Raw genomic sequence first — 24273 nt, 5'->3', positions numbered from 1 at the left:
GACCTAGGTCAGAAGCTCCTGGGGAGCTCTCGAATGTATAGATGTCCGGCAAGCACCTAAACCTACTAAATAAGAAAACTGGGGGCAGGTGCTAGGGAATGAAAAGCAGGTATACATATTTTTGCAAAGCTCTCTCGTAATTTTAATACACCCCTGACCCCTACTTCCTGCCAAAAACAAGTACTGTAAACATTTCCCACTCAGTCTTCACAATAATCCAGTAAGCTAGTTCATAGTACTCTTCACATTTTTATAATTAAGGAAACTGAGGCTCAGTGAGGGATTGGGGTTAAGTTGATGTGAATTCACATACATACACGAGAGCTGCAGTTTTCCTTTTTACTATTTTGAATTCAATATTTGTTTCATATGCACTAACTCCTGACTACGTGATTCCATATCTTTTATTCCTTTTTATATACCAATCATGCCATATTTGTCACAATATGAATCAAATCCTGACTACATCATTCCACCCAACATCTTTCAGGCAGATGTATTACCTCTGAGAATAATCTAGGAAATCGGTGACACAAGGTACTCAATCTGTTTTTCTAAAATCAGCAAAGTACTCCTTTGAAAGGATAACTTTAAATGTACCTGGTTAATAGAATAGTAGATGCTAGATAGAATAGTTTCTATTGATGATATTCAAGTATAACACTCAGAATAAAAAGTATTATCAGATACTAATAGTTTGACCTTGCAGAAATTACTTACCCTTACTGATCCTCAGTTTCCCTAACTGTAAGAACATAAGTAGTTTTATTAACTGCCTCCTAGGGTTGTTGCGAAAGCTGAATGAAACAACGCATGGAAAGGCTCCAATAAAATTTAGCTGCTGTTGTTAATGTTACTATTTTGGAACATATTAAATTTATTCTTCACTCAGGGTACTTTGCTCGTTGGCAATTCCAGAAAACAGGATTAAAACTAAACAGAAATGGATTGTTCAGTCCCAAATCTGAGCTCTTCAAAGGTACAAGTGAGACACCTCAACATCTATACTCCAAGGGAGATAAGAAAATAGAGACAATAACCAGCTGGGCTAGCTCCCCTTTGGAGAAATGGGCCACTCGTTTAGAAATCTGCTCTGCCACCTAAATGTGAGTGATGAAACAGATACTCTGAGGCCGTCTCTGGAAGGGGGGCCTCGGCTCCTAAGTCTGGGAAGTGCAGACCTGATGAGGATTCCAGTCGCTGTCAAAGATGACCACAGTATCAGCCGCCTGGAGATTTAAGCCCAGCCCCCCGGCTCTCGTGCTCAGCAGGAAAATGAAATACTGGGACCCAGGTTCGTTGAATTTCTTCAGCAAAGCGGCACGATCTTCAGACTTGGTAGTGCCTAAGGGGATAAGAAAAATAAATTTGCCAATTAACTCCTGTCTGAAAATGGCAAAGAACTAGACAAAAAGGCCTCCTCTTAATGTTGGTGAGGTAATCCCCAAGGTTTTTTGTACTTTTGAAAGGAACTCTGAACGTTTTGCAATTTAAAAAAGCGAGATAGAAAGAAACTTAACTCAAATCAAAAAGGAACAGACTCTTTGTCTACCAACCATCGTTCTAAAATGCTGGCAGAGTTAAACACTTCTGGCTGGGCACCTTTGCAACTTCACAAATTCTATAGCATTCCTACTCTAACTTAAAACTTAATGAAAACATTTTCCAGATTTATTTCTGTGATTTAGAACACGGAAAAAAAAAATTTTTAAACCCAGCCACATATACACACGTGTGCCTAAAATGATTATCATAACAGCTTAAAGCAACTTTGCTGACAGGCTTTACAGTGGTGATTTATCTATGCCAAGAGAATGGAAAAGAAAAGGAAAGCTGATTTCTACTACCCTAGCATTTAGATTGCTACTGCGTATGGTCTGGCTGGTAAAAACATAAAATGCCAGTGGAATATTTTTATTCTTGTTAGCAAGACTTGAAGTCACCATAGTCCAAAAAATATATAAGGAATCTCTTAGGCTGCTCATCTCGTTAACATTCTGTTCTGCTGGGTTCAAAGAACGCTACACTAAAGCAGAGCAGCACATTAAGCATCTGGTGCTGGTTCAGCCCACAGGCCCCAGAATAAGCAGAGAGCACCACACCTCAGTGCAGCTCTCACTTTCGGGGCATGAAGGCACCCACCCAGCACTGGGAAGCAGCCACTCAATCACATACTAGGTTCTTACAATGTATTCACCCCGCCATTTCAGGAAAGGCATTGCAGAAGGGGGAAAAACCCCACCAATACTCTTTCCAAACATCTTTCACTGGGCAAGCATAGATGCCGAGTTTTGAAAAAGACTTTGGGCTGTTGGGAAACATGTACGTATGTTACATGATAGTCCCTCACTGCCTGCTATACAAATATTATTTCTGCATGTTGTTCTTTTTAAGGATAAAAATATACCAGCAATTTATTTTAGAGGATAAAACCTTTAAGGGACTATAGCTCATGGAGTCAAGTTACCACGGGAGTCAAGTTCCCAAACATGGTGGGATCTGGTTTTCACATTTAGTAAAAATAACAAGTACCCTCCCTGAGGAGGGAAAAAAAAATCAATTCCCTGCTGACAGCAAACAAGGATAAGGAACAAGGGGCCTTGTGGATGCTCCTCATTTGATGAAGCAATGTTCTTTAGAGCTCAGTTTACTTTCTAAATAGATTTCAAGGTTAGTGAACTCATCAAATCCTGTAACAATAAACTGTAAGAATTTAGACTTTTGGGATGGGTATTAAATATGTTTTGTTAAGTAGGGTCTCAAACATGCGGGTCTTGTTTTTTATTTTCAGAATGGGCTTCCCCAAATCATGGTGAATTATTTGTTCAAGATGCAAATAGAAGACATGTTCTGTATTAGCATGAAACCTTTCCTCTACAACATCCTTTTAGTTGGAATAATTTTTAAAAAACTAGTCACAGAGATTAATAATTTTCATATTTATCCTCTGCCTTAAATTAAATGAAAAGCCATCAAAATCGAAAGCTACTTCTAATGTGAGGGATGAAGGGGTTTTCAGAGATAATGTTATCGTCTTCTGTCACCAGGGTACAAACACTGAGCACCTGTGCAAATGTGGGGGTGGAAGTTGAAGTTTTGATCAACTGAAAAATGATCAATTAAGGATCACATGCATTAAAATACAAATAAAACGATTTATTTGTAATGGGCTGAAATAAACCTAAATGCAAATTAAAGCACTGTAAACCAAAAGGTATATCAAAATTATTCAAAGAAGTCTTCAGGCCCTATGCCAGATACCTCAAATAAACAGGCAGACCAATATATCTGGTGTATACTTAAGCTGTATGAGTAGCTGGGAACATGAGAAATCATAAAACCAGAAAAAAAATCAGATTAAATCATTTTTTATAAAAAGTTATGCATTTCTTAATATAAGTTTCAGAATTTGCTGGATTGCCATTTCCATTAGTCAAAGATTCCCAAGTCAAGACCTTTGCTTATTTTCAACAATCTCTGTAATATTGCTCAGAGAGATTCAAACTACTATGTGAGAGTTTATCCAAAGGCAAATGCTCCTTGCAGGTGACCCAGTCCCTAGTACAAATATCAATTCTCTGTTCTTTCAGACTTTGATGTAGAACACAACCAATTATATGGATATAGTTAATAGCAAGAGCAGTTGTGTTGAAAATTACAGAATTTGCCAGAAGGAACACAATGCTAGGCTTTCATGATCACTTATTTTAACTTAGTTTCAGCTGCTTTTGGACAATTTGTCTGCTGGTGTGAAACTTCACTACCTGTTCTCCCACGAAAACCATTTCCAGTGAAAACAAAAATTGCAATGGAATAGTAGCTAAAACTATTTGTGTAACCATAATCTTTGCAGAAAAAAAATTGCTTAGCTTTCATTGAGTGATTTTTCCTGAAGTCAAAATCTGAGACATCAAACTCAGCGAAAGAAAAGATGAAGTCATTTTGGGTCTGTAACACTCACAGAACGTGCTGACTCATCTGTCTCCTCCAACCTAAGGGTCTGGGCTGTGGTCGCAGAAACACTGAGTGTCTCATTCATCTTGTATTTCAAGTTCCTGGTCATTTACAGTTAATCAGTTCTTAAAATGTTAAATGATAAATTCAAAATCATTCCTACAGGTGGACTAAGGGTACATAGACTGAGGAACAGAATGGTGAACTATGGTGTATGCATACAATGGAATATTGAGCAACTGCGAGGAGGAGTGAAGCTGTGAGACACGAAACGAGGTGAATGGATCTTGTGGACAGCATTTTGAGTGAACTACACCAGAAATGAAAAGACAAACATTAGAATGCCTCATCAATATGGACCAACTACAATGTGTAAACTCTGGAAACTGAATCTTAGGGCACAGCTTATTAGGGGAACGCTTATTGTAACAGTCCCTAGATTGTAAGCTCTTACAGCAGTCACGTCTATTCCTGAGTTGTAATGGCTATCTCCAGATTCTGAGATGCTGAGCTCTTTGTCCATAATCTGATCGGTCTCTGGAAGTTTGGGTAACTGTGTGACATCTGAAACTCAGAGCTAGAGCTCAGCAGTTACGAATGTCAGTATTAGCATATACAACAAGTGTTAAAAAAGCTGAAAAAGAATTCAGATTTCAATTAGAGACATGACTGAAGCAGATCTGGTTAGGACTAAGGCAAATCAGGCAAAAAGGTAAAGGATGATACTGACTGTGTTTTAAAACTTCAACTTCTGTGTAAGACCAAGGGAAGAGATGTTTATTTGGTACAGGATATATATTTTCTGCAGCACACTAAACCATTTAACTTGTAGTACAGTCAGTTTATTCAAACACCATAATTGCACGGAACTTTGAATAGGAAGTGAGATCTGGTAGGTTTGTAAAGGTTAGTGTGAAATACTAATACATCCCAAAGTAATTTGGGCAGAGAATAAAAATATATTTGCAGGGCCCCCTGAGGAGCTGGGGAAAAATGCAGAAATGTTGGATGTCCTCACCTGGATTACTACTGATATTCTCATAAACATTGAGGACTAACAGTTTAGTAGGCTAAGCCCTCAATCTTGGTACTTGCCCTTATGAAGCTTGTTGCTGCAAAGGAGAGGCTAAGCCTACTTATAATTGTGCCTAAGAGTCACCCCCAGAGAACCTCTTTGTTGCTCAGATGTGGCCCCTCTCTGTCTCTCTGAACTCACTTGGCAGATGAACTCACTATCCTCCTCCTACATGGGATATGACTCCCAGGGATGTGATTCTCCCTGGTAATGCAGGATATTACTCCCTGGGATGAGCCTGGACCCAGCATCGTGGGATTGAAAAAATCTTGTTCACCAAAGGGGAAGTGAAATGAAACAAAATAAAGTTTCAGTGGCTGAGAGATCTCTGGAGGGCATTCTTATGTGCTATATCAATATTCCTTTTTAGGTATTACTGTATTGGAATAGCTAGAAGGAAATAACCTGAAACTGTCGAACTGCAACCCAGTAGCCTTGATTCTTGAAGATGACTGCATAACTATGTAGTTACATGGTGTGACTGTGTGATTGTGAAAACACATTCCTTTTATCCAGTGTATGGACAGATGAGTAGAAAAATGGGGACAAAAACTAAATGAAAAATAGGGTGGGATGGGGGGATGGAATGATTTGGGTGTTCTTTTTTACTTTTAATTTTTATTCTTATGTTCATTCTTTTTGGAGTAATGAAATGTTCAAAATTGATTGTGATGACAAATGCACAACTATATGATGTAACTGTGAACAGCTGATTGTACACCATGGATGACTGTATGGTATGTGAATGTATCTCAATAAAACTGAATTTTAAAAAAATCACTCCTAAAATGCTGTCACTAGGGAAGCAGTCTGTATTTTGAGGGATGGGGTATATCTCATTGGATCTGCTAAAACTGAGTGAATTTGGAATCAGAAACCCAAGTTAGAACATGGCTTCACCATTTACAAATGTGTAACCTTTGGCAAGTTAACTAATCTCTCAAAACCTTTGTTTTCTCATCTGTTAAACGTGGATGATACTAGCACATCACTAAGCAGGGATAACAGGACCTTGGTTTTTAAGAAAATAAAATTAAAAATGCACAGGAGGTGCTTTGCCTAGTGTCTCGCAGGTAGCAGGCATTAGCTGCTATGACTCTTAGGATAAATAACAGAGAGCAACCATAGACTATTAAAGAGAATCTCTCAGGCTGCCAAGAAAACATTGAAGAGATTTGTTGCAAGGAAATCACTTCTTGCCAGTTTCATAGATTCAAACATCCCAAGGCCTTAATCCTCAGAGAGCTGAGATTCAAAACCAAGTGCTACAAAGTAGTAAACAATACTTATGTACAACACCTGTGGGGGGCTATAAATCCAGGGGAAAATAAGTCTCTGCAGTCCCTCACCTAAGCAGCAGTTAAAGGAAGGTTTGTCTTTCAAATGAAGAGCTCTGAAGAACAGCTGACCTTTCCCCTCACCAGAATTTTTTCTTAAAAGACGACTTGCCCAAAGACTGTGGATGCTGTGCTATGTCAATGAATTTAAAATTAACATTCAGTTAACCATTCATCTATTTTCAGTTACTCTGGAGGGGAAAGGTAAAAAGGTTTAAAATAATCAAGTCTGTCAGATGGTGTAATAAAATTTAAAAATTAATACCCTAAGAAGTAAACCATAAAGAGAAGTCACCTAACCACTTGAGCAAGAGAATGAATGCATGGCAAGCCTGAGCTTGGTTTAACCACTTAATTATTATTTATGAGTATGATAAAACTCTGACTAAAAAGGACTTCAAAAATTATTTAACTTACCAAAAATTCTGAGAAAGTAATGGCTATTTGGATTACATGAAACTTCTGACATGTAGAAAAATTTTCCCAAGAGTTTTTACTGTATCTGTAGACTTTCTTTATGGAGAGATAAAAAGAAAGACCTATCCAATTATATTCAATTAATGGCAAAGGGGGACAAAATGTTGGATTGAAAGTAAAACAAAATCTTAATGGAACACAAACTTTAAATTTCCCATTTCCATAACTTTAATACTGAATTAGATACAGACTGTGTTAGTAGTACTGTATTATTCTGTACCCAGAGATAAAGCACCATCCTGGGCTGTAAATTAGTTACTATTCCTACTTATAACTCTTTGAATGCATTACCCTTGTGTTATAGTATGCAAATTTTTATTATATCCTTAATCTTTAAAATACTATGGCTGGTATTCAAATCATAAAGTAATTTATATTTTTTTCCATTGATATTTCTTACTTATTTTTTAGGACATGGTATTTAAATTTAATTCTTAAAGTCAGGCAGACATTTTACATAGCTTGCAAAATCTAGAAAACATTGAAGCCATATCTCTTAACGATATAACATGTAGAATACGTTCTATTTAGAACAAGAGAGGCTTTAATGATAATGAAAAATAGTTGTAAATAGAAGGGGACATTCCCTTAAGATATGCGTTAACAGAAAAAGCTCAAGGCTTGTCAAAATATTCTATATGGTGCGTATATTAATAGAGAATCCTCAGAACAAGAAGGGTTTTTAAAATTTCACTTGTGTGGTTAGTATGTGAGGTACACAGCTGTGCAGATGATTTCAGCTCAGTTTAAGCGTGAGGATATTAAAAAATAGATCTAGAATAACCCCACCCCACCCTACTTAGTCAATTCATCAATAATTTTACCCCTCCTTTTTGGCTGACACTGGATCTGAGTGCCCTTTACCCCTTCATTTTCTGCACCCTGGCTTCTGAGCCTAATTTCCTTCACACTTACCATCCAGGCGCAGGTAAAGGAAGTTCCGAAAAGCAAAGTAATCCTCCATGATGGTCATGAGAGACGTCATCTGGCAGAAAAGCAGCACGCGGTGATTAGTTGCTCTCAGTTTGGGCAGAATACGATCAAGCAGCTCAAACTTTCCAGAGGCACGATACAGCTCAGCCCTGAGCCCAAAAGGCAAAACAAGCAGACAGTATTACTGTTGTCTTCTCGAAGGACCCAGTAACACTTTGCTTTTTCATAGACTGCCTTGTGCATAGTAGACATTCAATAAGGAACTCTGGAATGAACGGATAGCAACTCCAAAGCAATGAGAGTGCTTAACGGAAAAAAATAAATACATTTGTACAAATTGCATGAAGAGTGCACTTATATGTTAGGATGATGAAAGGTTCTAGAAAGATGAAAAAAATGCTCTCATGTTCCTAATTTACTGTCTCTGTCTCTCTCCCCACATGCATGCACATAAGATACACAGACGTGTAAATGGCTTATTTCTTAAATCCCTACTTATTAAGTATGTAAAATTATTTAGGGCACGAAGAGTCATTCCAATACTTATTGATCACCTACATGCCAAGCACAATGCCAGGCATACATGTCATGATGCGCAAAATTGAACTCTTGCCTTCAAAATGTAGAGTTACAAATTGGGTTAAGTGCTATAAAGAAAAATAGCAAGCTCCTGTTAGAGAATATAACATGTGATACCTTCTTGAGATTAGGGCTAGTTTGGGGAACTTCGGCCTGTGGGCCCACCACCTGTTTTTGTAAATAAAGCTTCATTGGAACACAGCCATGTTCATTCATTTCCATTTTGTGTGTAACTCCTTTCCGACTACAACTGCAGAGCTGAGTCAGTGTGACAGAAACCCTATAGCCTACAAAGCCAAAACGGGCCCTTTATGGAGCAAGTTTGCCAATTCTTGGTTTAGAGGGTCAGGGGCAACCTTCCTGAAGAATTAACATTTTAGCTAAAACCTGAAATAATGAATAAAAAATAGCCAGGTACATAATAAGAAAAAGGGGGTGAGGAGGAGGAATTCTGGGAAGCAAAGAGCCTGTGCAAAGGTCCTGAGGAGTAAAAGAGCCTGGCAGCTCTCAGCTTGGGTCCTCGGGTCACTACGGACCCATGTTTCAGTTTAAGTACAATGTAAAGCCGCTGATGGGCTTGAAGCAGGAGAGTGACAAGATCAGACTCGCATTTGAAGAGGACACTGTGTGCAATGCATTGGAGAGGGACAAGAGTCCTGGCTTACTGTAGCAGCACAAGTTAAAAATACGATGGTGGTTTGTGACGCTGCGAGAGGGACAAGAGTAGACAATGAGCTGAAGTCAGACCCTTTTCCTCTACAATAAACCCTATTTCTTTATCAACAGGGATGTGTAATAATAATAAAACCTAATCTCAAGGTTGATTTTGTTTGGAAACTCACCAAGGCATAGATAGGCAGTCTATAAAATGTATCATTTCGTAGTCTGTTATGTGACATGGTATATGTTATTTCTAACAGATGCATTTTCAAATGTATGCTTTCCTGATGTCTATCCCCCACTCTGAGAACTGTCTTCAAACACCTCCTGTGGCCATGTTTTCCCTACACAACCAAGCTCATGGCACCAGGAATGGCCACAGGATCCAAGCAGAGACAATCTTGAGTCTCTCTCTTGAGAATCTGACACTGAAGGTTCAGAGGGGCTACTGCATGATTTAGCACATGTAAATTCTGAGCCCTGGAGGATCTCAGGAAAGGGAGCCAAACAAAGGTTGGAAGCACTTAGTAACATTGGTTCTGGATGGGTTCCAATTCCTGGTTCCTAGCCCAGTGACACTTTCTGCCCTGGGGATCCAAGAATGACCCCTATATATATTCTAATAAATTTTCCCTCATGCAAAACAAGTTTGAAAAACTTTCTGTTGATGCTAGGTTCAAGTTTTTGTTTTTGTTTTTTGTTTGCAAGGCACGATTCTCTTCCATGTACATTGCTAACGAAAAACATTTCTTACACAGACCATGTTCTAACAAGTAAGTGTAAAATTATACACATTTATGGCAGATAAGACATTTCTTCTCATGCATGTTACTGTTAAATAACTATCTGAAATTTAATAAGATAAATTCTCTTTGAGCCCAAGCTGCACTACGGTTATAAAGAACAACCCTTTGAAGCTTCAACAACACTTTTTGAATACTAGGATACTATTAAATCTATTAAATGAGATCTGTGTCCTTTGAATAGCCACTGGCTCAAGGCAAGTAATAATTTATGCCAGTAAAGTAAAAGAGAATGCTGACACCATTCTGTTTAACAACATCTGCTTCTCCACTGAGGAGAGAGGACATCTCTAAGGTAGCTGGCTGTATGTTTCCGCAGGACAGGATATGCTGTAGAGAGAAGGACTTTAAGACCAACAACACTATGTTGAGGGAGAAAATAATTTTAAGATTTACCCATTGATGACGCCGTTTGAATAGCCCAGGTGTTCAGCAAAGGATTCCTTTAAAAAAGAGAGGAGAAAAACTGATATTTATTAGCCCAATGATCATGCTTTTTGTGTGAGGCTGTCCTATCTGTTTCTAGAATATAGTTAAAACAAACAAAATAATAAATGGAGAAGCAAATCACTGTTATGGAATAAACTAGAAACTCAGTGTCTTTGAGTTCAGACCTTTGTGAGTTTAGGCAAGTTGTTGAACTCTCGGACTTGGATGACGGAGTTACCAGTTCCCTCATCGAATGGTCCTGAGCGCCTCCGGACCCAGGGCTGACCAGGCAGGTACTGGGGATCCAGAAAGAACCTGAGTACATACCCTCAAGGAGTTTAGAGTCTAGACTGGAGGAAAAGCTTAACACAAGCAGAGAACTGAATTAATATGTAAACATTAATTAATATATTGCAGGAATACTTCACACGAAAAGAAATGGTGATTATGGTATATTGTTATTGTTACTTGAGTGACAGCCTAAGATCGCTTCCCTTAGGTGCTTTTCTCTCTTATCAACAAGCCCCTAACGGTACACCCCCCCCCCCCCCGGATGTCTGGCTTCCACTTTTAAAATACAGAACTTAGAGAATTCTCTCCTCACCGATTCTGAGGAAGAAATGTGTATTACTGTCCTCCCTGTGATTTCTCCATTCTTTCTTTACTGAAAAGGAGACAAACTGCGGGAAAGGCATACCACGCCTCAGTAGCCACCAGTTTTCTCCTTTTTCTGTGTCCCCTTCTTCCCTGCTCACCACTGTTTTTTCTCCAAGGGGACATCCAGGGGCCCTACTCTCACAAACACTCATCATTTATGGTAGGCTCTGGCCCCTCGGAGCGCTGGCCAGCCTGCAAAATTAACGCCTAAGGACAACAGTCAAAATCTCTGCTCCACTACACATCCCAAAGCAATTTGGGCAGAGAATAAAAATATATATATATGCCCCCCCTGAGGAGATGGGGGAAAATGTAGAAGTGTTGGACTTCCCCACTTGGGTTGTTGCTGATGTTCTCACAAGCACTGGGGACGGATGGCTTGACATGCTGAGCCCTCTGTCTTGGGGCTTGCCCTTATGAAGCTCATTGCTGCAAAAGAGAGGCTAAACCTGCTTATAATTAATTGTGCCTAAGAGTCTCCCCTGAGTACCTTTTTGTTGCTCAGATGTGGCCTCTCTCTCTAGCGAAGGCAACACGGCAGATGAACTCACTGCTTTCCCCCCTACATCAGACCTGATTCCCAGGGGTGTAAATCTCCCTGGCAATGCAGGATGTCACTCCTGGGGATGAATGTGGACCCAGCATCATAGGATTGAGAACATCTTCTTGACCAAAAGTGGGATGCGAGATGAAACAAAACAAAGTTTCAGTGGCTGAGAGATTTCAAATAGAAGTGAGAAGTCACTCTGGCGGGCATTCTTATGTACTATATAGATATTCCTTTTTAGGTTTTAGTGTATTGGAACAGCTAGAAGTAAATAGCTGAAACTATCAAACTGCAACCCAGTAGCCTTGACTCTTGAAGACAATTGTATAGCAATGTAGCTTATAAGGGGTGACAGTGTGATTGTGAAAGCCTTGTGGATCACATTCCCTTTATCCAGTGTATGGATGGATGAGTAGAAAAATGGGGACAAAAACTAAACAAAAAATAGGGTGGGATGGGGGGATGATTTGGGTGTTCTTTTTTACTTTTATTTTTTATTCCTATTTTTATTCTTTCTGGTGTAAGAAAAATGTTCAAAAATAGATTGGGGTGATAAATGCACAACTATACCATGGATGATTGTATGATATGTGAATATATCTCAATAAAACTGAATTAAAAAAAAAAAATCTCTGCTCCAGTGCCAAGAGCCAAGCCTTTGCTCTCCATTCTCAAATTTTTGGCTCCCATCCCTATCAGTAAGTAGGGGAAAGATGGCATGTATCAATGGACTCTGATAAGATTAGGGTTGTAGCCTCATTTTAAAAGTACTGTTTTCATTTTTCTAGTTTGGAGGTACCCCAGGGAAGCAGTAATGTCTAATTTAGAAACTGGACCTGTGGCATGATTATGAACAAAGGGTTTTGTGGCAAACAAAAGACAAAGGCAAAATTCCCACACCATCGCTTACTCGTAACTGTTAACAGATTTGCCAGTAACTGTGGGATTCTCATTTGTAGGAATATGCTCCCCAAAGTTTTTTTTTAATGTTAAAAAAAAATTGCAAATCAAAGTCTGCCTTTCAACTGACCACTACTTAAAATGTAAATGTGCAGGCATTGCAGGGGATGTTATTTAAACTTATTTTCTCTTTGGCTTCCCCTCCCCTCTGCCCATCCCCAATGCTCCCATCTGAGGCTTGATCAAAGGCATCATCTTCTTTTCTTCCTGACACTGCCTAGCATATTTCAAAGGTTATTTTTTTTAATGATAACCAAAATGAAGTAAGATTGACACTTATCCTTCATAATTTCTAAGTGTCCCAAGCCCTCTATGTATCAGAGTAAATGTCTTCAAAATTGTTTTTAGGAAAAATGGAATGGTAGGTGACAGGTCAACCTGTCACGACCCCAGTCAATCACTTGCATTATCAGACACTTTTTCTCACTCCCCTTTCCCACCAACTCAACATACACAACTCATCATGCTAATCCACTAATGCCTCATATTTGTTTAGCACATTGCCAGCTTATGGGAAGCTTTATACATGGTTTTCTTTAAGGTTCATCCTCCCACTGCTACTATCTTCTATAGTGTCTGATCTGCCCTCAAGCACACCAAAGCCTGGAGAGCCTGAGCCACGCACCCCTGCCAACACACACACTCACCCCCCAGCCCTGTCACGGTTACAAGGTGGCCTGGGTTAGGACTCACACCTGTCCATTTGATTCTCCTCTACAATACATCTACAGAGCTGTGACCTGTTGGGATTTCTTTTTTTCAGTGTTGTTGCTATTGTCATTTTATTTAGGACTAGGGTTGTTTAGTCTACAGCTACCCTTCCCTTTACACCTGAGGGCAGTAACGGAGTTGGGAATCTTCCTGCTCCCCCCACATTGGAGAGGACTCCAGCACATGGGAGTGTGGCCCATAAATACCGCCACCTAACAAGTGTACTGCCGAAAGTAAGGGTGAGAAAAAGAATCTTCCAAGCAAGGACTAGTTCACCTCATTTTTTATTCTGTGATTATTAAGTTTTAATTTTCCAGAAGCTTGTTTTTTGTTTTGTTTTGTTTTTTTAATTAAATAAATTGTCGAGACATTAGAGACCTGCAGTGAATTTCCTCTTCTGCTCATTTTGCAGCGGAAAGTAGGCATTACATTGGCAAATAATTGCCACCAGGACCAGTACATCAGCAGCCACAGTGAAAAATGGGGACTGCAATTGTGACTCCTTTTTATGCCTGCTCGAGTCAATTGCTCCTACTGTGGTGAAACACTGTCAATTTAGGAAACTTATTCACATGTAGTGAACAGGGCAGAAAATGTCCTCTCCCCTAAAAATAGCTTTCTAAAGACTAGAGCATTAGGCTAAAAGCACAAATTCACATCATTGTGATAGAGACCTGGAAGGAGAACTCTAAATAACAGACTAACGTCAGTGTCTTTTAAAAATTAAATATTTAAAGGACATCTTTGTCCTCGATAGTTATAAATACATTATTTTAATATTTCTTCACAACATCCCTCTGAGGAAGCTCGATGTGTTTGTCATTATCTTCAATTTCAGAGCTGGAACCATAACAAGGCAATTCACAGCACTTACTCAAACCCACATAATGAGACATCACTTATGATATTTTCCCACTACTTTAAACTCGTGGTTATAAAATTCCAGATGCTCAAGTGCTGGGTACCCATGTGAATCCATAACCAGAAAATTCCTGTTTGTTAATTCTGCTTGTCGAGCCATCAGATCATGTTTTCAACTTCCACACGTATGTTTTAACCCAGTTTTTATTATTCTTTTTAAAACAAGCATTAGTAGGATTAGCACAACCAGGATTAAACTACAGAAGACAGACTTACCTCAATGTGCTGAAACATGTATGGGTGGTTGCAGATTTTTCTCAATTGCATGATAGTGTTCATAAGTGTCTTAGCTCCTCCTTTCCCCTAAGAACAAGTGAGGTGAATAAAAAATAGAACAAATTACTTGCTGATCAAATAGTTCCAACTCTTAAAAACTGGCTTCTGTAGAAAAGACACGGGCCACAAGGTCATCCCAGTAACCTACACAACCTGTGGTTCAAAGTGCCTGTCATTACCTAGCAGCTTTTAGAATTAGATGTAACATCACTCTTGTGATTAGGCTATCTGACAGAAAAATTAAACCTCAAGGAATTATGTCAAACTGATGGTGTTCTAGTTTGCTAATGCTGCCAGAATGCAGAACACCAGAGATGGATATTGGCTTTTATAAAAGGGGGTTTATTTGGTTACACAGTTACAGTCTTAAGGCCATAAAGTGTCCAAGGTAACACATCAGCAATCAGGTACCTTCACTGGAGGATGGCCAATGGTGTCCAGAAAACCTCTGTTAGCTGGGAAGGCACGTGGCTGGTGTCTGCTCCAAAGTTCTGGTTTCAAAATGGCTTTCTCCCAGGATGTTCCTTTCTAGGCTGCAGTTCCTCAAAAATGTCACTCTTAGTTGCACTTGGGATATTTGTCTGCTCTTAGCTTCTCCAGAGCAAGAGTCTGCTTTCAACGGCCATCTTCAAACTATCTCTCATCTGCAGCTCCTGTGCTTTCTTCAAAGTATCCCTCTTGGCTGTAGCAGCTTGCTCCTTCTGTCTGATCTTATATAGTGCTCAGTAATTTAATTCAGACCCACACTGAATGGGCAGGCCGACACCTCCGTGGAAGTTATCCAATCAGAGTCATCACCCACAGTTGGGTGGGGCGCATCTCCATGGAAACACTCAAAGAATTACAATCTAATTAACACTGATAGGTCTGCCAACACAAGATTACATCAAAGATAATGACGTTTGGGGGGACGTAATACATTCAGACTGGCACATTCCACCCCCTAGACCCCAAAATGACATTATCTTTCCATATACAAAATACACCCATCCCACAACAATATCACAGAAACTTAAATCATTTCAGTAACAATAGTTAAGTACAAGATCCCATCAAAAACAATTATAGGCGTGGTCAGTCCTAAGGCATAATTTTCCTTTAGCTGTGGATCTGTGAACTTAGAACAACTTAATGTGCTTCCAGTATACAAAGGAGGGACATTCATAGGATAAACATTCCCATTGCCATAAGGAGAAAGAGTAAGGAAAACAGGGTTAACAGGACCAAAACGGCTCCTAAAACCCGCAGAACAGACTCCATTAGATTTCAAAGTCTGAGAGTCATTTACAGAATGACGTTGCATCCTTGGGGCTTGAGAGAGTGGGAGTCTAACCCTTCCTAACAGCCTTTGTGACAGCCCCTTCCTCTCCAAACGCTTGGGTGAGTGCTCCTGCTCCAACATATTCATACACTGGGGAGACCACCTTCTCGACCCCACCCTCCTCAAACATTAGGGCAGTACCCGGATTCCCTTCCATCTCTGGGGCACATGCTGAACCCCTTCAGAACAGTGTGGTGGCAGCCAGGCTCTCCCCAATTCCCTGGGAATGTGCTCCACCCTCTTTGGGGCTTGGGGTGGCAGAATATTTCCTGAGCATCTAGGTGGAAGGCCCACCCTCGACCTCTAGGGCAAACTCACCCTTTCCATGTGTGTGGGCTGCTCTGCTCTCCCAGCCCAAGACCTCTTGACTCCAGACCTCAAAACTCCATGGTTCTGTCTTTGAAGACAGAAATTTTTCCTTCAATTTGTTCCTAGTCTGTCCCCTCCAGTCCAGACAGGCAATGGCTTTGTCTATAAAGATCTCGCAAAAATTCTGTTGGCTTCGCCATCAGACAACAGGACTTTCCACAAATCCTTTCTGCTTAACTCCATCTCCAATCTTGTCTTGTACTGAAATGGTGGTCGGATTCCATGTTTGGTTAAATCCTCATGTTGGGCTGTAGCTTCTGGGATTCCACCCCCTGGAAGCCTGTAATTTTCCAAGCCATCAGCTTCTGGTTTCTTTGAACCCAAGAGTTCAGTTCTAAGTTTATCTCTCTCCACTCACATTTTACTATAAGCTGCAAGCAGAAGCCAGGGTACATCCTTCACACGTAGTCTGGAGATCTCCTCAGCTAAGTATTCCAGGTTGTCGCTTTCAAATTCTTCCTTCCATCTGACACCAGGACTCAATTTTGCCAAATTCTCTGCCACTTTAAAACAAGGATCGCCTTTCTTCCAGTTCGCAAAAACACATTCAACATTTCTGTTCAAGGCCTTGTCAGAAGTATCTTTAGAGTGTATATTTCCACAAACAGTCTCTTCAAAACTAATTTAGGCCTTTTCTATCAAGCTCCTCACAATTCTTCCAGAATCTTCCCCTTATCCATTTAAAAAGCCGTTCCAACATGTTTGGTATTTGCAAACTCAGCAGCACCCCACTTCTCTGTCTGTTATTGTTACCTACTTTAAGTATGGTTTTAGGTGATGTGTATAACTGCCAAGTTGACAAGGGGTGGACTGTGATGGTTAGGTTTATGTGTCAACTTGGCCAGGTGATAGTACCCAGCTGGTCTGGTCAAGCAAGCACTGGCCTAACAATTGCTGCGAGGACGTTTGTGGCTGGTTAATAAACCAAGAGGCTGGTTTATTAAGTTATCAGTCAATTGGCTGCAGCTGTGACTGATGACTCACCAAGGGGCATGTCTTCCACAATGAGAGAATGCAATTGGCTGGATTTAATCCAATTAATCAGTTGACAACTTATAAGCGAGACAGATGGAGGACCTTCACTTCTTCGGCTGCCCAGTGAAGCATTTCCTGAGGAGTTCGTTGAAGTTGCCGGTTTGTTTCCTGAGGAGTTCATTGGACATCTTCCTTGGAGTTGACAGTTTGCTGACTGCCCTACAGAATTTGGACTCGTGCATACCCACAGTTGCATGAGTCACTTTTATAATTTTATAGTCATAGATACCTCTCATTGATTCTGTTTCCCTAGAGAACCCTAAATAATACAGATGGCTTTGTGACATGACTGTCTATTCCCCAGAATTCTGGGAAGTCAGAAACACAGAACAGATGCCCAGGGAGTAACACCGGATTTTAGAATCTTCTAAATGCCACCCCACACTCAGGTGGAATATATTTACTGTAGAGTTGAACACGAGCAGAGCTCATTATTTTGGTGATATGAAAATACTACTTCTTTCTCCACCCCCACACCCTTCTCCCACCAATGCACCAATGCCGTTAAGAGGTTAAGAGATTTCTTTTGGAAGCTACAATAGCCCTGGAAAAGGCCCAGTAATTTACTCTAACCAGTTAGCATTAGCAGGGATGCTCCCTGGGAATTGCCAATGTCTCTGCCATGAGCAGGCACGTCATGGTGCCTTGAGTTTCATCATCGTCCCCAGCGTACCTTCTTATCTTTCTCAGAACCGTCTGTGAGGAGGATCCCCTTGGCTTGCATATGGCGATACAGAATCTTCTGCAGGGCTGACATGTCACACTTGATCACATACTCAACCTGTGGAAAAGAGAACAGTAAGTAGGCAAGAGCAGGACAGCAAAGCAGCTGTTCCAAGAAGATGGGTGAGATATGGTTGCTGGTGTTTTTGCTTTAAGGAAATGAGTGCCATTCCTGGAACCTGAAGGTATCTTTTCCCCCTTCTTGGATTCACGGAGTGGGAGGCAGTAGGGGGTGGAGGAGAAGATGGCATCATTGTTAAAGATTACCATTATGATGGTGGGAACCTTCAAAAGGTTGTAGGTAACGGAGGTTCTGGTCATGTTTTCTGAAATTTCTTATCTTGTTCCATATCTGAGAAAGTGGCTTGCCAATTTGTTAAATTCCAAGCTGATCAGTATATTTTCATTATTTCCTCTGCTTCTCAACTATACCCCCTTTCATATAAAAAGAATGGTTTTAGGAAAAACAATACATGGCCAACATCCTATGATTTTCTTTGTAAAAATTTTTGAAATGGTCATATGCGGCTACTACCTCCAATACTAGTCCTCAAATAAAATTTACAACAGCCCTAGGTTGAGTATCATTATCCTCTGTTTTCAAGAGTTGAGAGTATACAATCTAGTCAGGACAACAGGTACAGGAGAGGAATTAATCCACATTTGGATGCAATTTTCTGACCATCTAAAGGAGGACAAGGCTTTGTGTGCTTCCAGCTGAAATACTGCAAAAATCCAACTGAAAAGAGTTAAAGGAAATTCACCTGCCTATGGGTTATCACACACCTGCAATGCTTCTGTCACACTCTAAATCATAAAATCTGCCTTGATTATTTCCTATTATTGTTTTTCTTTATTAAAAACAACCCCAAGAATACAAATGTGCGATTTTCATCATTAACGTCAGATTCGCATCTAGAAATCTGTAGCATGTGATTAAAAGTAATCAGCAAGCTGCCTAATGTTTAACAGATTGATTAAAAATGATCAGGTTATTTTCAGCTCTAAGGGCCAGGAAGAGGGGGTCACAGATAAGGAGAAGTTGAATATTCATTCAACTGCTGCTTTAGCAACACAATTAACAGTCTTTTGTCACTCGTTTTGATGCACAGATTAGAGAAAGGCTTGCTGTTTTACATAACAGGTAAGGAAAGCAGCTGACCTAGCAAAAACTTGCTTTAGTTTTTAACAACCTTCTTGCTCTGGGAAGATAAAGAAATTAATAAATAAGGATGAACTTTATAAAGGCTTTTTGTTTTAGATACCTGGTCATGTTATATTTTTACAGCATGTCTACTTTTTCAAGAATGATTAAGTCTCAGTGAAATTTGATAATGGTGAGAAAAATGTTCAACAATTTCATCCTTCAACAAATATAATGATACAAATGACAACAAGAGCTAATATGATTGAGCTTTTTCTATCTACGTACCAGGTACCATGCAAAGTGCTTTACTTGCCTTCTCTCATTTAATCCACACATGAGCTTTATGAAATAGTTACATGTGGTCTCTCCATTTTATAGCTAAGGAATCCAAGAGTCAGAGAGGTTAACAACTGCCCCGAATGATAAAGCTTAACTTAACATGGTTAAGTGGTGCAATGAGGATTTGAAACCGAGTTTGCTCTTTTTGCTCTATGTGAAAGATGACCCAGGAGAGTTCAGGCTTTCCAGTTCTGCCTTCCTGTTCACCCTGGACTGGGCCTCCTGCTTTTGCTGTGACACATTCAATTCATCCCCTTTAAGTCTGCAGACCAGCTTGATCACACTTCCTCGAATGTGGAAGAGATGACTGATGCTTACTTTTAAGTGCATCATGGGGCAGCAGATACAGAATTTGAGACAGAAACTTCAACCCCCTGCTCCTCAGTTGGCTAAGGCTAAGGATGGGAGGTGAAGAATTTGGGGAAGCAGGACTCGTGAATGATGAGCATCATGGAGATAACAATCAAACACTGTCAAAGAGGTCGAGACAGCAGAGAGGTGAGCTCATCTCCAGGACCTGACAGCCCCTCTTGGAAGGGTAAGTCACCCTAAGCCTCCTTTGTCCCATGATCAGGGGTAACAGTAGCTGGTTTTGATGCTCATGATCAAAAGCACTGTCCTAAGCTTCATATCTACTTTTTACATATGCTCCCTGAAACTACCAGACCTTGAGGACTCCTTTTAAGGTCCTCTCCAAGCAATATATCAGCCCAAGTCGATTTTCCCTTTCATTTCCTTAAAAAAAAGTGATCTCTAAACATTTTTTAATGCCATTCCCTTAACAAGGAGTCAGGTTAAAGCACATCTTCCCAATACATGCCTATATATTCATTTATGAATTATATGCATGCACTAAATAGTAATGCCTCAAGATACATGTTACTTTTAGGGCATGGTTCAATGTTAAAGGCAGGTGATTTAGATCCTTATTTCAAGTAGCCAATCTGATAATATCTTGTTTTGGGGCGCCAATCCCAGCTAGATTGCCTTATAATGTAGCTGATGAAAACCCACACTAGGAATAGATGAGTTGGGGCTGCCTTTTCCCCATTGTTCTCCTATGCATTATATTGTATTACATTGTTGCATTATTAACATTGTCTTCAACCTGCAATTCCTCTGTGCACTCTGAGGGCTGTGGGGGCTAGCTGAGTTAAAATCAGATCCTAAATCCACTGATCTGAGAACAGGTAAGTCTCAATGCCTCACAACAGGCAGGAGGTGAAGGAACCAGGCAGTGAGGGTGAATGAACCGTTAGGTCCTCAGGGTGGTGGAGCTTCCTCGCGGGATAGCTTACCCAGTCTACTCTGGGCACATCACTGACTTGGGACATAGATACCAACTGGGGCACTGGTGTTCATCTGCATGTTAAATATCAACAAAGCTTATTTTTTCTAAGAGAAAAATAAATAAAAACGGAAGCTTTTAATATCTTCTTTCCGAACCCCAAGGATCGCTAGTAAGCACACACACCCCGCTGGCGCGCTGAAGGCCCAGCTCCAAAGCGCATGCGTGCCCAGAGACTGCACTCTGATGGTTTGTGTGCCGCTGCCTTTCCCCATCGCACCACAGTTCGGTGTGACTGCACCTCCAATCCTCCCATTCCTGCCACGGCTCAGGCTCCTCCCGCCCCAGCCTGCGTGCAGGACAGTGCACAGAACAGGCCATGTGTTGAGAAAGACACACAGGCCGGCAGTGAGGAGGTGAGAGTTTTCTATAATAATGACAACATCTGAGGCTCTATGGAGTCTGAATTCACCCCCAACCCCACCCACAAAATGTGATGGCACCTGATGAGTGCATAATTATGAAAGTTCCTCAAAATATGCCAGGGCTGTAGGAAAGGGAATTTGTGACTCCTTCATGGGAATGATGGATCCTCCCAACAAGTTAGGCTTGTGAGAGCCACTGCAGCTATTTTGTTCAAATTGTAAAACTGAGGCACAACCTCAGGTACATAATTGTCTCCTGAGAATTCTTATGTTGATAAATGATCACCTTGGGCCCCTCCAAGGAGCCAAAGCAGGCGATTATATTGGCTCAGAATCTCTTCTCATATAGTCCTGTAGAAGTATTCAAGCTTTATTCATAGCTTTTGCTTGGATACTCTTATTCACTTATAGTTTCTCCTTCATAAAGATGTATCATTAGAGCAATGAACCTAGACTACTGTGTGTGGAGTACTAGCACTTTGTGAACTGAGATTCTTAAATAATAAGATTCAATTTATGAAAGCCCCAGGTTCCAGACTCTGTGGCACTGGAGAAGAATAAAGTACTGATTAATAAAATCAAACATTCCAAACTTTTATACAGTGAATATACAAGTTGCCCATCTAAACAAAGCTTTTTTGTTGTTTTATATGAATTATATCAAAATCAGGATCACTTTCAGGTAGGTTAAGCTCTAGTTAACCTAAAACATTGTATACATATTTTATCATATTTAGAAGTCAAAATATGTACAACTATTGCAAGTAGAGTTGTTTCTTAATGATCTGAATTAACAAAAGGGAGAGTCAGGACAGACAACCCCAAATGGGAGCATAATTTAAAAGCCAATTTTTATTTTAAATAAACTATTTTTATATAATCCCTTTTTCTATGAATTGGCATTCTTTCCCATGAATAAGGAAGGGATTATATGTCAGCAGGTTGTTGGTGGTGGTGGGGTGGGGGGGCACATTATATTTCCTTTCCTCATTAGTTGTTTCATTAAAGTAATTTTAAACTAATATTAAAATTAATTTTTCTATGCAGTAGAGCTGCATTTATCAAAGTGTGGACCATATATACCTGCTTTAGGTTCACCTGAGGAGGTACAGATTTCTGACATCACTCAAGGTGTATCCATTCAGACTTACTGGGGCTGATATTTTGTATTTTTAAGAGTTTTTCTATCTCAAAATTCAACAATAAGAAAATGAACAACCCAATAAAAAGTAGGGCAAAAGATGTGAACCGCACTTTACCCAAGAAGATATATGGATGGCAAACAAGCACATGCAAAGATGCTTAACCTCATTAGACATTAGGGAAATGCAAATTAAAATTACAATATTTAAAGTTGTATAATATATTGAATTTATATCATACAATATACTTAATTTACAACACACCTATTAAAATGGCCAAAAAAAATTAAAAAACAGACAATATAAAGTGCTGACAAGAATGTGGAAGAACTAGAACTCTCATACATTGCTGGTGGATCACAAAATGGTTCAGACAGCTTCAAAAACAATTTGGAAGTTTCTTATAAAGTTATGTATACATTTACCATATGGCCAAGCAATCACACTTGTAGTATTTATTCAAGTGAAATGAAAACCCATGTTCACACAAAAACCTATAGACGAACGTTTTTAGCACCTTTTGTTCATGACTGTCAAAAATCAGAAACAACCCAATGTCTCTCAACTAAATGGGATAAACTGTGGTGCATCCATATAACTGAATACTATTCAGAGACAAAAATGATTCAATTATTGAGATATGCAACAACTTGGATGAATCTCACATGCATTATGCTGAGTGAAAGAAGAAACCAGACTCAAAAAGTTATATATTGTCTAATTCCATTTATGTGGCATCTGGAAAAGGCAAAGCTTTTGGGAGGGAGAACAGATTAGTAGTTGTAAGAGGTTAAGGGTGGAGGAAGGGTTTGACCAAGGAGTGGTAGCACCAGGAAATTTTGGGGGTGGTGGTGATAGAATTGTTCTGTAATTTGATTGGGGGGGTGGTTAACAAGACTCTATGCATTTGTCAAAACCTGAACTGTGCACCAAAAAGTGAATTTTACTGTATTTACATTAAAAATTAAAAATTTTTGAAAAATTCTCCAAATGATTATTTTTCATGAAAATAGATAAAAATTATTGTTCTGGTCCAGTTTAGTTTTTCCTGCCATTGGGCATAATTCCTTTTTGGATTTTTAGTACATGCTCAGTTAGGACATACACATTGCTTGTGGCTATAAGCAGAGGGTAGCAGAAGAAACCTCCTCACCCAAAAGGCTGAAACTTAAATGACCGATTTTCCCCACATAAATATGAATAAGGCAGAGAAGTAAAGAATGAACATCAACAAAATTACACACAAAGTGATTAGTACACACATCTTGAGAGGTTTATGGGTAGAGAGATGTGGGAGGGCTGTAGAAAGTACAAGGACAAGAGAGCAGTGAGAAAGAACTTGAATGAATAGGGAAGTTCAATTAATAACAGAAACAGCAACACAAGTAGGAAATAAGGATGATGGTGGCAGTGGCTATCACTAACTGTGTGCTTCCCATGTGGCCGGCCCAGCACTCTGAGCAGTTCTACGAGGCAGATATTTATCTTTCAGTTCTCCGATGGGAACACTGAGATCCATCTGAGTTACGTGACTTGCCCACGTTCAAGTAGTGAATATAGTGAATATGAGACAGAGGATGCGGCTGGGACCCACGCCCATTTAACAGGGAGACCCATGTTTTCCACTCTTCCAAGTTGCCTCCACAGGTAATTCCACATATGGGGTATTTTATATCCCTCTGGGCATAAAAGAGTACAAGTGTACAAGAGCCAGAGTCATGCTCTTTACAACTGAAGGGCAAATACATTTTTTAAAGTTTATCATCCTTCAAGGGTACTCAGGAAACTCTCTTGTAGAAGGAACCATGAGATAAATATTTTAGTAAAGCAAAGACATAACCAATCACCTCATAATTTTTATGCACAAAAATGTGGAAGTTTGTATATTGGATTTTCTTAAGATAGGACACAATTTCAACTCGTAACATGTTTTTTAAAAAAAATCTATCTCTATTGGTGAGTCCTGGACATAAGTAAACCAGATTTAAAAGTTTTGTGGAAAAAACAAAATACTTTTCATTTTCTATTTCCTTTAAAGGAAAAAAAAGGAAGTATAAAGAAAGGAAGTATGGGACAATTAAAATCCCTTACATTTCTTCTTTATAATTTGCAGGGTATTACAGTAACAGTGCACTGGGAAGTAGCTAAAGGCACCCCATACCACT

The 24273-nt window shown here is 39.7% G+C and overlaps 1 protein-coding gene across 6 annotated transcripts in view; it reads right to left on the bottom strand.

Moving 5' to 3' along the window:
* The window catches only part of SMARCA2 (SWI/SNF related, matrix associated, actin dependent regulator of chromatin, subfamily a, member 2), a 180466-nt gene that overhangs the window by 85904 nt on the left and 70289 nt on the right, over positions 1–24273 (bottom strand). For all 6 annotated transcript variants that reach the window (XM_037798281.1, XM_037798282.1, XM_037798283.1 and 3 more), the window contains 5 exons: positions 17718–17825; positions 14260–14346; positions 10215–10261; positions 7759–7925; positions 1182–1345 (listed from right to left, as the gene is read on the bottom strand). In XM_037798281.1, coding sequence (XP_037654209.1) covers positions 1182–1345; positions 7759–7925; positions 10215–10261; positions 14260–14346; positions 17718–17825 — 573 coding nt within the window. The remainder of the gene's footprint in view (positions 1–1181; positions 1346–7758; positions 7926–10214; positions 10262–14259; positions 14347–17717; positions 17826–24273) is intronic.

The sequence above is a fragment of the Choloepus didactylus genome, chromosome 10 (assembly GCF_015220235.1).
Source record: "Choloepus didactylus isolate mChoDid1 chromosome 10, mChoDid1.pri, whole genome shotgun sequence".
Classification (NCBI taxonomy): domain Eukaryota; kingdom Metazoa; phylum Chordata; class Mammalia; order Pilosa; family Megalonychidae; genus Choloepus; species Choloepus didactylus.
Note: the sequence above shows the minus strand (reverse complement) of the source record. Positions and strands in the feature narration are given on the sequence as shown.